Source organism: Perognathus longimembris, chromosome 17 (genome assembly GCF_023159225.1).
Source record: "Perognathus longimembris pacificus isolate PPM17 chromosome 17, ASM2315922v1, whole genome shotgun sequence".
NCBI lineage: Eukaryota > Metazoa > Chordata > Mammalia > Rodentia > Heteromyidae > Perognathus > Perognathus longimembris.
The window spans coordinates 2,010,987-2,022,989 of NC_063177.1; the positions used below are offsets into that span (position 1 = coordinate 2,010,987).

Consider the following 12,003-nt stretch of genomic DNA (forward strand, 5'->3'; position numbering starts at 1 on the left):
TACTCAGTTACTTTGTTCCCAAATTCCTGACCCACCATAAGTGTGTGAGACCATAAGCACCTATTTATATTTTAAGTTACTAAGTTTGGGTGTCATTTGTTACACAGCAATAGACAGCTAATAATAAGTCTTGTTTTATTTTTTATTGTAGCAATAAATATAAAGAAAATATCAATTGTTTTCAATAAAGCCTATAGAGATACCCCTATTCCCTACCTAAATTAACTTTGAAAACCGATAGAAGGTATTTCATGATGAAAAACAAACAAAAACTGGGTTCAGGAGCCTTTACCCTCCACCAAGCATCTTCATGGGCTCCTTTGTGTCTGCGTTATATGCATGTTGAAGCAATATAAGACATAAAGACAAAAGAGATTAAGAACAAGAAAGGCTATGATGGAAGTCATACAGATTTTATTTGAAGGTTTAATAGGAAATGGATGGTCTTGAATTCACTCTGTATCAAAACATGAACAGGGTTGACATACATGAGGCCCAAGGCACCAAACGACAATGATGCTTCCTAATGGCCAAAAGAATAAATTAAATTATGATAATATATAAGAACCTTCTGGCATTTTTGTTTTACCCTAATGTGTTTTGGGAAATGTCAATTACTGAATTCATCTTAAAAGTTACCTCACTGCCCCAGTTTTCTCCTTCCCTCATAACTGGTCTGCTTATTGTTTAATGCCCTGATGATGAAACACTCCTTACAGATGCAAAGATCCATTTGCTAATGTGAATAGTTTTCATCACAGTAACTTTAATGTTCTAGTTATTAGGAAATCAATCATCTCACCTTCCAGACACTGGTGTTTTCCTGAAGGGTGCTCATTAGCCAAGCTGCCTTTGATAACTGCTATTTGGTTAACAGTCTTCTGAAGTCAAGTATAAGCATTGGCTTTACCTAGATACTCTGCAGGCTCTGGAAGGTGGCTATAATTAGAGGGCAGAGAGGGACAGAAGGGGGCTGCCTGCAGCTTTCATGCTAAGTTGTATATTTCCATGGCACCCACAATCCTCTTCTATGAATGCAAAGGGCCAATCTGTTTATCCTGATCATGGAGAAGTACTCTGTAGGTGACAAAGGCTAACTTATATGTTGGGTGAGGTTCTTCTTCACATTATCCTGCTTTGAAGACAAAATCTGTCTACAGCACAGGATAGGGAGGTTCTGATCAATCTGAATATTTATAAGGGCTTTGGTACATTGAAGAAGAACCCATTGGGGCCACTCCAGGGGAATCAGAAGGACTTCAGATCATGTTTCCCTTTTGGCAGACGAAACACGTGTCTAAAACATAGCAAAGCAAGGCCATAAAACACTTAAAATAATTGACATTCAGTTTTTGAAGCTGAGCTATCCAATGTAATAAGCCATTAGCCACATGTGCCAAACTAATTGGAAAAATTAAATACAATTAGAAAATCAACTCCTCAGAGCCAACAGTGCAGTTCATGTTCTTTGTAACCCACCTGTGGCTCCCACAGATATTACAAAAAGTTCTATTGGATGGCAGAATTCTAAAGTACGTGTCATTGTGGAAAGGAATTAAAGAAGGCATTGGCTTTATTTATCTTCTTTCTTGCTTGCTGTAATTATTTTTATTCCAGGGGCATCTTCTTTTATTAGCAACAATTAGCAGTACAAGTGTGCTTCATTTTAATATGTCCACTTATGTACAAAACTCATCTTTTTTTGGCCAGTCCTGGGCTTGGACTCAGGGCCTGAGCACTGTCCCTGGCTTCTTTTTGCTCAAGGCTAGCACTCTGCCCCTTGAGCCACAGGCCACTTCTGGCCATTTTATATATATGTGGTGCTGGGGAATCGAACCCAGGGCTTCATGTATATGAGGCAAGCACTCTTGCCACTAGGCCATATTCCCAGCCCTACAAAACTCATCTTGATCAGAATTACTTACTCCAGGATCATTCTGTATTGACTTCCTCCCTTCCTCCCCTCCCTCCCTTCCCTGTCTCCTTCCTTGTCTCTCTCTTTCTTTTGTGCCAGTACTGGGGCTTAAACTCCGGGGTTAGGACTGGTTAATTGGAGATCTGAGTCTCACAGACTTTCTGGGTCAGGTTGGCTTCCAATGGCAATTCTCAGATATCAGCCTCCAGAGTAGCTAGGATTACAGGTGTGAGCCTACCTGCATTGACATTCTTTACATTTAGTTTTTGACTTGGTATTGGGTTCTAATTCTTTTATTACACATTTTAGATAGGTATGAGAGAATGAAACGATATGCAATTGATTCTGACCTTGGCCAGCAATGATCCTGGGATTCTTAACCGCACTTATACGCTTGACCTCTCCAAGTGCCCCTCCAATAAGCCACACAGTCCTATACAGTCTCCCTGAGCACCACCAATCAATCAGAACAAGGACAACTCTGCCGGTTTCCTAGCAACACGGACGCGACCCGCCCCCTGACCCTCGCCTACCTTATTCGCCTGGAATGGGCGGGCCCAGGGAGCCAATTGCCCAATAAGAAGAGAGCAGAGGAGGGACGTCCTAGCCGCGTCCCCGTAGCTAGGGAAACCAATGCAGCTCCGGGCCCAGCTATGCCGAGCGCTGGGGTGCGGGCGGCGCTGCCCGCGCAGAACGTAGACGAGGAGCCCCAGGGCGACCCGAGGCTGCGTCTCCTGGGGTCCTACGTTGCTCAGAGCCTGCGGCTGGCGGCAGACGACTGGGAGCGCTGCGCGGGGACGGCCGAGGCGGAGCAGTTGTTCCAAGCCTTCCTCAGTCACGATGCTACTGAAGGGCCGCGGCCGCTGCTGGTGGTGCAGCCCGGGCCTGGGGGCCTGGCGGTGCGACCCGGGCTGGAGGCCGGATCCGAGCCAGGCCCGGCTCGAGCGAAGAGGCTGTTTTTCTTGCGCACCAGGCCCGAGCCTCCAGGATCCAGTAGCCTCCGCGGCGCAGTGCTCTGCGGGGACCTGCCCGCTGCGCCTCTGGAGCACCTGGCCGCGCTGCTTTCTGAGGTGAGGGTGGGTCGGCGGCCCCGCGAGGATGGACCTGGGCCGGGGGAAGGGGGAGGAGCCTGCGGCCGGGCGGGACCAGACTGGTGGGCGGTGCCTCGGGGCGGGCCAAGGGGCGGGGTCAAAGGCAGAGGCAGAGGTCTGGGCCCGGGGCGGTTGATGCTGACCCGGATCCCAATTCTGGAGTCCGGAGAGAACTTTGAGGCAGAGCCAGAGACCTAGGAGAAGGGCGGAGCTGGATGGAAAACACAAACCTAAAGACTTCTGAGGCTTGCTTGTCTTGACCTGTTGGACGAGTGCAAGAGGAAAGTTGAGAATCCAAGTCTGGATTCTTGCCAAAGTGGAGGGCAGGCTAGAGTTTGAGGAGTCGCTTGGGTCCACCACTTTTTAAGTCCATTTTCTTAATTGCTCCTGCACATCAAGAAGGAGTAAGAGACAAGAAGTAGTGCATTAGGGGCTATTATTAATGGATTTATGGGGTGGGTGGAGGGGAAAGCTTTAATTCTGTAGAGGAGTTTAAGGGGTGTGGTTTTTCTTGGTGGTGTTGGTTGTTTTTTGTTGTTGTTTTACCTCATTCATCTGTGACACTTCGCAGGCCTCTGCCTGCAGAAATGGAGCTGAGTTTTGGAAATGTCCAGCAGGCATTTATAGAAGGTGCCCAGAGGAAGACCAAGATGTGGATTATGGAGTGTTTGAATGGCACCATAGCAAGATGTTTACAGTGCAAGAGACTCCTGAGGGATGCCCAGAAAAGATACTTGGGCCAATTAGACCTTCTGGAAAGCATGGAAATCTCCCTGCCAGTCTGGCAGGCACATGAGCTTCTGAAGGCTGGTACCTTTGGTCCTTCAGCTTGTGATCATTATTTTATTCTTTTCTTTCTTCCTTTTCTGTGTGTCAGTACTGGGGCTTGAATTCAGACCCTGTGCTTTGCTCAGCCTTGTAGCTCACAGATGGCACTCTACTTGAGCCATGCATCCCCCCAGCTTTTTGCTGGTTACTTTGGAAATGGAGTATCTTGGACTGCTTGGGCTGACTTCAAACTACCACCCCCCAGGTCTCAGCCTCCTAAGTAGTTAGGATTACAGGTGTGAGCCACTGGTATCAGGCTTCTGGCTGTATGATCTCTCATGAAGCAGATGTTATGGGGGATACCAAAGGAGTAGAAGACAAGTTTCCATCCATGGAATGCCTACTTTAGAGAGCTAAAACACATGTAATGTATAACATATTCAAAATATTTAAGACTGGATATGAATGGGGTACAGGTCATCTGATGGTTGGTCCCTGGATACTCTGGCTAACCTCAGGTGGCAGCCCCTTAGTTGCTTTACCATGAGCCTATGGGAAGGAGGAGTCAAGGAGGGATTAGGATGTATAAAACAGGTCTCAAGGGTCCAGAGAAGCTAAACTTATCAGTAGGAGTGGTAGTATTTTAATGTTTTGACCATTAGCATGGTCATACCATTATATAGTACCTGAAGTCCAAGTTTGGACCAAATCTCTGTGAATGAAGATAGAAAGTGTCATTGGGTTCCGAGAAGAGAAATATGCATATGGTCTGAGAAGCATCCTTGGCCTGATGTTAAACTGGCTTCTGAGCAAGAAGGGTCTGGGTAAGTACAAAGTAAAACACTTTCCAAGGTGTGAGGATAGACTGAACAAAGGCTTGGAAACAGAACGTAAGCTAATATATGTGGGGAATATGAGCCCATCTCAGAATTGTATTGTGGCTAAGGAAATGAAATCCAGCAAAGCAAAAGTGAGTCTAAAATTATTTAACTCAAGTTTTCAAGAATTTTCCTTAGTTCAGTGTAAGAGATTAAATACAGTATTCCTTAATCAGAAGTGAAGTGTGTGAATAATGATCCATTTACACAGTGAAATGCTGTGATTCTATTTGATTGACATAGAACAACCCTTAATATAATTTAAATTTTATTTATTAGCATCTATCAGCTGTATTAGGGAGAGGGAAGAATTTGTTGTGACATTTCCACCCATGTATACAATGCATCCTGATCAATTTCACCTCCTCTGTCACTCTCCTGTATCCCACTCCCTTCTTCTTAAAACTTTAAACAGGCTTCAGTGTTCTATTTTCATACATGCAAATAAACTACATGGAGCATATTCATCTTCACTCACTGTCTTCCTTAGCTCTACCCCTTCCTAATGATGCCCTCCCCCTCCGCCTTCCCCATCTGAGCCTCTTTGATTTGCTCTTTTCTTTTGGTTTTAGTTTTAATTGCACCAAAGAGAGCAAAATTAAGGTATTTGTTGAATTTTGATTGTCAAAAAGCACATAACAAATAAAATTCACCCTCCCAATGGTTTCGAAGTGTACAGTGTGATATTGTCATGCATATACACTTTGTTGTGTAACAGATCCAAAGAACTTCACCATCCACCATGACAGGAATCAAGCAACTGCCATTGTCCCCTTCCTGAGCCCCTGGAAAACACCATCCTCTTGTCTATCTTTGAATTTTCCTTCTTTGGGATCCTCACCTAAGTGCAGTAATTTTTTTTTGGCAGTACTGAGGTTTGAACTCAGGGCCTCACATTGTTATGTGGCTGCTCTACTACTTGAGCCATACTCCCCACTCTGCACTTATCTCTTATTTTCTGACTCCTTTCACTTAGTCTAATATCTTCAACATTCATATCTGTTGTCACAAATGCTAAAATTCTCTTTTTTTAAAAATGTTGATATGATTCTACTATATGTAATAATCATTTTCTTCATCAATTTTTCCTATCTTGAATATTGTAAGTAATGCTGCAATATAAAATTATTTTTAAATAAGTGCAAGATTGTCTAGTATGTAACCATTTATGTTTAATAGAGAAAGGAAAAAAGAAAGAGAAGGAGGAAAAGAAGAGAGGGGAGGGAGATGAAAGGAGGAAGGGAGAAAAGGGAGAGAAGGAAGAAAAGAAGCAAGAAGGGAAGGGGTAGGGAGAGAAAGGACACTAATGGTGAAACCTATATTCTGGTGGAGGTGTTGGGTAGGTAGATGGCTTACTTTTTACTCTGAAAGCTTTTCTACTTTAAAATATCTGTGCTGCCAGAATGTATTATCTTTTAAAATTTGAATAAAACAATTTAATTTCAGAATACTCAGATTCTTTACTTGTGCTCTTTAAAGCCATTAAGAGGAATCCTTAATTCAATCAACTTTCTTTTATTCCACTATTTCCACTATACATCCTGGAGTTTATTTAGTGTCTTTGAAAACTTGTCTGCCAAGCCCCCTCCATCTCCCCTCCCTCTCTTCCCTTCCTCCCCCCTTTCTTTCCCTTCTTCCAGTTATCCTCTCCACTTCCCTCTCAGTATCTGTAGGTGCTTAGCCTCTGACTCCATTCTCCTCCTTTTCCTTCCACCTCTGCACTGAGCACTGCTAATGTCTGGAATCCACCTGGCAGACAGTTTTCCTGCAGTGTGCCCATAGGTGTGTGCTTCTACGGTCCGGAGAGGTGCTGACACAGACAAGAAAGCTATACTTCCAACATTAGTTTTGTCCCATTACACTAGTGCAAGGCTCAAATAAAATGTGGCTTAAGAAATATTCAAAGGAAGAATCATTAGCACATAGTAACTGATTTTCCTACTTTCTCCTCTGAACCCTTTGATCCAATGCCGTCAGATTACTTCTCCTAATGTTCTAACACTCTGCTGCTGTTTTGAAATTCTGTGCTTTGGAGAGGGAGCAGGAAACTTGGAGTCTTGATTGATCTGTCTTTAAACTCTGGTTCTTTCAAATTCATTAGTGTGATGTGAGCAGGTTGCTACACTTGTAGGACCTAATTTGTCTCTTGGGGATGTTGTGAAATACAATCTTAATTGTCTGAGACACTTGGAAAAGAGTGGGTCACATTATGACCTTGTAAAGGAGAGTTGTCACAGTACATTCCACTTACAATCCTTTTCCCATGCAGTATCTCAGACTGACTCTCCCCCACAGCCACAGCCCTCCTTCCTGGAGGCTGGAGTGGGGACTGGTATTCTCCTCGCTGCTTCTCCATTTGTATGGCTAAGTCTCCAGTTTGTATGTCTTATCAAATTCACCCCTTCTCATGGCTGCATCCTGTGCTGATAGTGCTGAACTCACTCCTTTGTGGATATGGTGCCTGGCTCACTGTGAATTTTCCAACATTCCCCAGGCATATGAAATGGCATGTAATTATTTCAATAGACAAGTGAATGATGTCCCCAGTAACTTGGCCTCTGGGTTCCTTTCCCCTTTTTCCTCCAGTGATCTTGTTCCACCTCTCTTAGGCATGCTGAGCTCTGGTGGCTATTCCCAGACCTTGCATTACCAGTAACCACCACCCTCATGATCCAGTTTCATGCACCAGCTAAAAAACAGTGGCCACTACTGTTCTTCCAATTCACCTCCTGTCAGGCTCTGACGCCAAAGTTCCCTGGACTCTGCTGTCTTCTCCCATCCCTACCCCCTCACCTATACCCCAGGTTCATATTCCTATGCCCAGCCTAAGTGGTCTACTCCATGGTTACCGTGATTCACTTCCACTACCTCTGACTTACTAGCTCTTAGCTTGCCATGATACATTTATTTGGTAAAAACATGATCTGGGTAATATCCTGTTCTAAATGCTCCATACCTTCACCTCGACACTGACTAAGGCTAGGGAAAAGTTCCCTGGTTTCACTTTACATTTCTGACTTTGAACCTCTACCACTCACCAGGCATCCTTTTTTTTGCACTCCCAACTATTTTCTTGTTCTTTTAGACCACTGATTCACAACTTCCTTCTCTCTTCCTTTAAATACCCAGCACCTTTTCTTCTAACCTCACACAGTAATGATCTTTTTCCTTTCTTAAACACACACACAAATAATTAAATAAATAGAAAACACAACTAAAAATTCCACAAATTTCTCTAAACCCATCTGCCAACATCTTTACTTCTGTCCTTTCCTCAGACACACTCTTTGCTCCTTTGACTTCCAAGATTCCAGACTTCTGGCTTTTTTCAATTGGCAGGCCAGGCCATTCTGAGTCTGCTGTTGGAAGCAGACTTCTTCCAACTACTTCTTCTTCACCTTCCCTCCCTCCCTCTCCCTCCCTCCCTCCCTCCCTCCCTCCCTCCCTCCCCCTTTTGTGTGTGTGTGTGTGTGTGTGTGTGTGCACGCACACGTGTGCATGCGTGCGTGCCAGTACAGGGTTTGAACTCAAGGCCTTGCACTCTTTGCTCAAATCTGGCATGCTGACACTTGAACCACAACTCCATTTCTGACTTCTTGCTGGTTAGTTAGATTTAAGAATCTTGAGGATTTTTCTGCCCAGGTTGCCTTAGAACCACAAATCCTCCTGAGTGACTAGGATAACAAGTATGAGCCAACAGCATCCAACCTAATCCCCTTCTTAACACTGAAAACTGCTTGGTCTCCTTTCGTAGACATTTTCTGTTTTCTATACATATCATTTTCCTGGGAGAATTTCATTCAATTTCAAAATTTTATAAGCCATTTCTGACACCTCTCAGATTTATCTCCAGCCCTTTCTTCACCTTTGAACCCCCCTACTTGCAAATCCACCTTCCTACCTAGTGTCTCCATCTTGACACATCTGATTTTGTCATGTCCACATGCATTCTCTGGATCCTCTATAAAGACTCACTGATATGTCTCTACATCAGTGTCTTCTCCACAATGCCAATTTTCCCTGTAGCTGAAGATCCAAGTCATAAAGTCATGCTGATGCCACTTTGTCTTTTATACCTCCCAAACCAATTCATGAAGATGTCACACTGTACCTTCAAAGCCTATAGAATAAGATTATTCCTTTCACCACAGCTTCTACACTATGCCAAGCCACTGTTTACCATAGCAATAACTCCCTAACTGACCTCCTTTTCCACTTTTGCCCCCAAACATTGATCTCTTCACAACAGTATAAGTGGTGCCACTAAAGGATGTCACAGCATGTCTCTCCTTTGTTCAAATTCTTTCAACCTTGTTTGTTTCTCTAAGAGCAAAGGTCAGAATCCTGTGGGCAAGGCTGCATGTGATGAGATTCCATTTTCTCACGCTTACTGTCTAGTCTTGCCCTGTTCCAATGTCACTGGCCTCTGCACTGCTTTGTCATACCAGATGTACTCCAACCTGGGGCCTTTGCACTGTTTACATCTTCTGCTTGCAATATACTTCCCCCATGTCTATGCAGAGCTCTCCCTGTCCTCTCCACTCTTTGTTCAAGTGTTATCTCAATGAGGCTGATGCTGGCTTCAGTATTTGCAATAACATCCCTTTCACCCTATGCTCTCCTTCCCCACCCCCATGCTTATTTTTATTTACAAAGCTTATCTATTTATTTTCTCTTTTCTAGAACATAAACTTTATTAGGTTAGTAACTTTTATTTGTGTTGTTCTCTGATGTGTCCTAGTATTTGGAATGGCACTAGCAAACAACTATTTAGTACTCAATAGCCAGGTAGAATACATACACCTATAATCTCAGCACTCAGGAAGTTGAGGCAGAAGGATATTGAGTTTAAGGCCAGCCTGGGCTACATAGACCCTGTTTCAAAACAAAATAAAACAAAACAAAAAAACAAAAAACACCAGGTAAATGAATGCATACAACTTCATTTCATAGAGAATTCACATTTGTTATTTTTCTGCCATTCAAAGCCCTCAAAAATCAAACCAAAACCCACCTACCATTTTTTCTGCATACAGCATGCATTCATAGACTTCTATAAGGTGCTCCCTGGATGCTAGCATAGGGGAGGAGCATTTCAGGATTGCAAGGATCAAATGAGATCCTGGGAGGAATCCAGTTCATCCTCTTTCCCAGTCAGGGCTTCTGCTCTGGGTCCAAAGTCTTTTCTCTACATGAATATGATAGCGTTTAGTATGGAACTTTTGTTTTTCCTTTTTATGCTTTCTATCCACATAAGTTCTCAGCTTAATCAATGTTTCCAGAATGACCAGGCAAGAATCATCCTTCCGAATTTCACATGCTAGTCATAGACAGAAACTAATCAGCCATCTGGATCCGTGTTTCCTTTTTCATTGTTTCCTCCATAGCTCTCTCATCACATTAGTTGTGTAATTTGTGTGTATACCAGGGTTTGAACTCAAGGGTTCATGCTTGCTCAGCTTGCTTGCTCATAACCAGTATTCTTCCACTTGAGCCATGCCTTCAGCCCAGTTACTAGAGTTAGGGTTTGAACTCAAGGCCTGAGTGCTCTCCTTTAGCATCTTTCCTCAAGACTGATGCTCTGCCACTTGAACCACACCTCTTCTTCCAGCTTTTTTAGTGGTTACTTGGAGATAAAGGTCTTATGGACTTTCATTCCCAAGCTCGCTTTCAACTGTGATCCTCACATCTCAGCCTCCTGAGTAGCTAGGATTACAGGCATAAGCCACTAGTGCCTAGATCACTTTATTTGGTACAAATTGTTTTGGAGATAGAATCTCATGAACTGTCTGAAAACAACAGCAACAACTACTACTGCTGGTTGGTTTAGAACCACAGTCCTTTAAATCTCAGCCTTCTGAGAAGCTGGAAATATAGGTATGAACCACTGGTACTCAGTGAGTTGTATGATTCTCAGAGGCACAGGCTCCTAGTGTGTTGTACTGACAACATTTGGAGTTGCTAGTGACAGAAAGTCAATTTAAATTAGCTCAGAAACTTCAGGAGCAGCTAGGTTCAGGAGCTCAAACAGTTACCAGGACTTGATCTTTCCCCATATGAATTCTCTTTTTTCTGCATGGATGCTCCAGACTAATAGAAAAAAAGTAGCTATCTCCTCCCTGAAAAGCTCTGATAGGACCCTTTGGCCTGGCCCTCACTGGCTCAGATTTGGTGCCAAAATAACATACATTGTTTGGCCAACATTGGCTAATGTTTACCTCAGAGATAAGGATTAACATGATCTGCAAATCTTAAAACATGTCTCTCTCACAAAACCTGTTGATAGATAGTCATCTTTACCTTCATGAATCCCTGTCCTTTTTTGGTGGTGGTGGTGGGGGTGTTTCTGGGCTTTGTGACTATTTCTATCAGCTCCTGTTTATCCTCTGTTTGTAAAGGAAGTATCCTAGGGTAGCAGTGACAGCTTAACTTTATGACATCTAACTCAGAGTAGATGATACAGACAGTATCCTACTAGTCACACAAACTCAATAGATAAGAGGGCAGTCTACCAGGCAAGGCAATTTGCAGTTGCATTTGGAAACAGAGGGAACACAATGGGAATGGCAGGAATGGCGGGGGGAGGGGGGGCGGCGTCTAATTTGTAGGATGGAGAGGGATTGATGCTCCTGGGTTCCTGAGGGAGGATTTAATTGGCTTGTTTCCAAGAGTTCCAGGGGTTGGCAGGGAACTAAAGCCTGACACTCAGGAGAGAGCAGGCAGTAGTGGTCTTGTTCCTCCTTGGTAAGTATGGTTATTTGGCCAGAAACCCTTACCCACAGTATCAGAGCAGAGAGGGAAACTTGCAGGTAGTCTAATGGAGGCCATTTTGCTTTTGCCAATGCCAAAGCAAAATATAGCATTGGATCTCAGTCTTAAGCCAACAGCATCATGTCCTGAGGGAAGGATGTGTATGGCTTCATGGACATTTTCGGAAATGTTTTTCTCTAAAGTCTCAGAAGTAGACTCTGCTTACCTTTGTTTTTGTCCCTGTACACCTCTGTTACAGGTAGTTATACCTGTCCTAGCCAATGAGAAGAATCACCTAGACTGGCCCCATATGGTATGTCAAGATGTCAGGCAGCATGCCCATACCCTGCAGTGTGACCTCCTGGTTATTCTTGAGCAAGTGAAGGGAAGAACTTTGCTGCCTCTTCCAGTAGGTTCAGAAAAAATGGAGTTTGCAGATTCTGAAAGTGAGCCTGCGTAAGTACCACCAGCCTGGCCATTTATACTTCTGAGATAGAAGGCAAGCTTATTTATCCAAATATTTTCTTCAAATGACTCTTCTGTTCCTGACTCTGTACATCTCGTTGGTCCACACCCAAGTCTGTATCCAGTATCCTGGAAT

At 43.7% G+C, this 12,003-nt stretch overlaps 1 protein-coding gene across 1 annotated transcript in view; it reads left to right on the plus strand.

Moving 5' to 3' along the window:
* The first annotated feature begins 2,568 nt into the window (after window positions 1-2,568).
* The window catches only part of Dnah9 (dynein axonemal heavy chain 9), a 349,492-nt gene continuing 340,057 nt past the window's right edge, over window positions 2,569-12,003 (plus strand). The window contains 2 exon segments of the mRNA XM_048365947.1: window positions 2,569-2,985; window positions 11,662-11,858. Coding sequence (XP_048221904.1) covers window positions 2,569-2,985; window positions 11,662-11,858 — 614 coding nt within the window.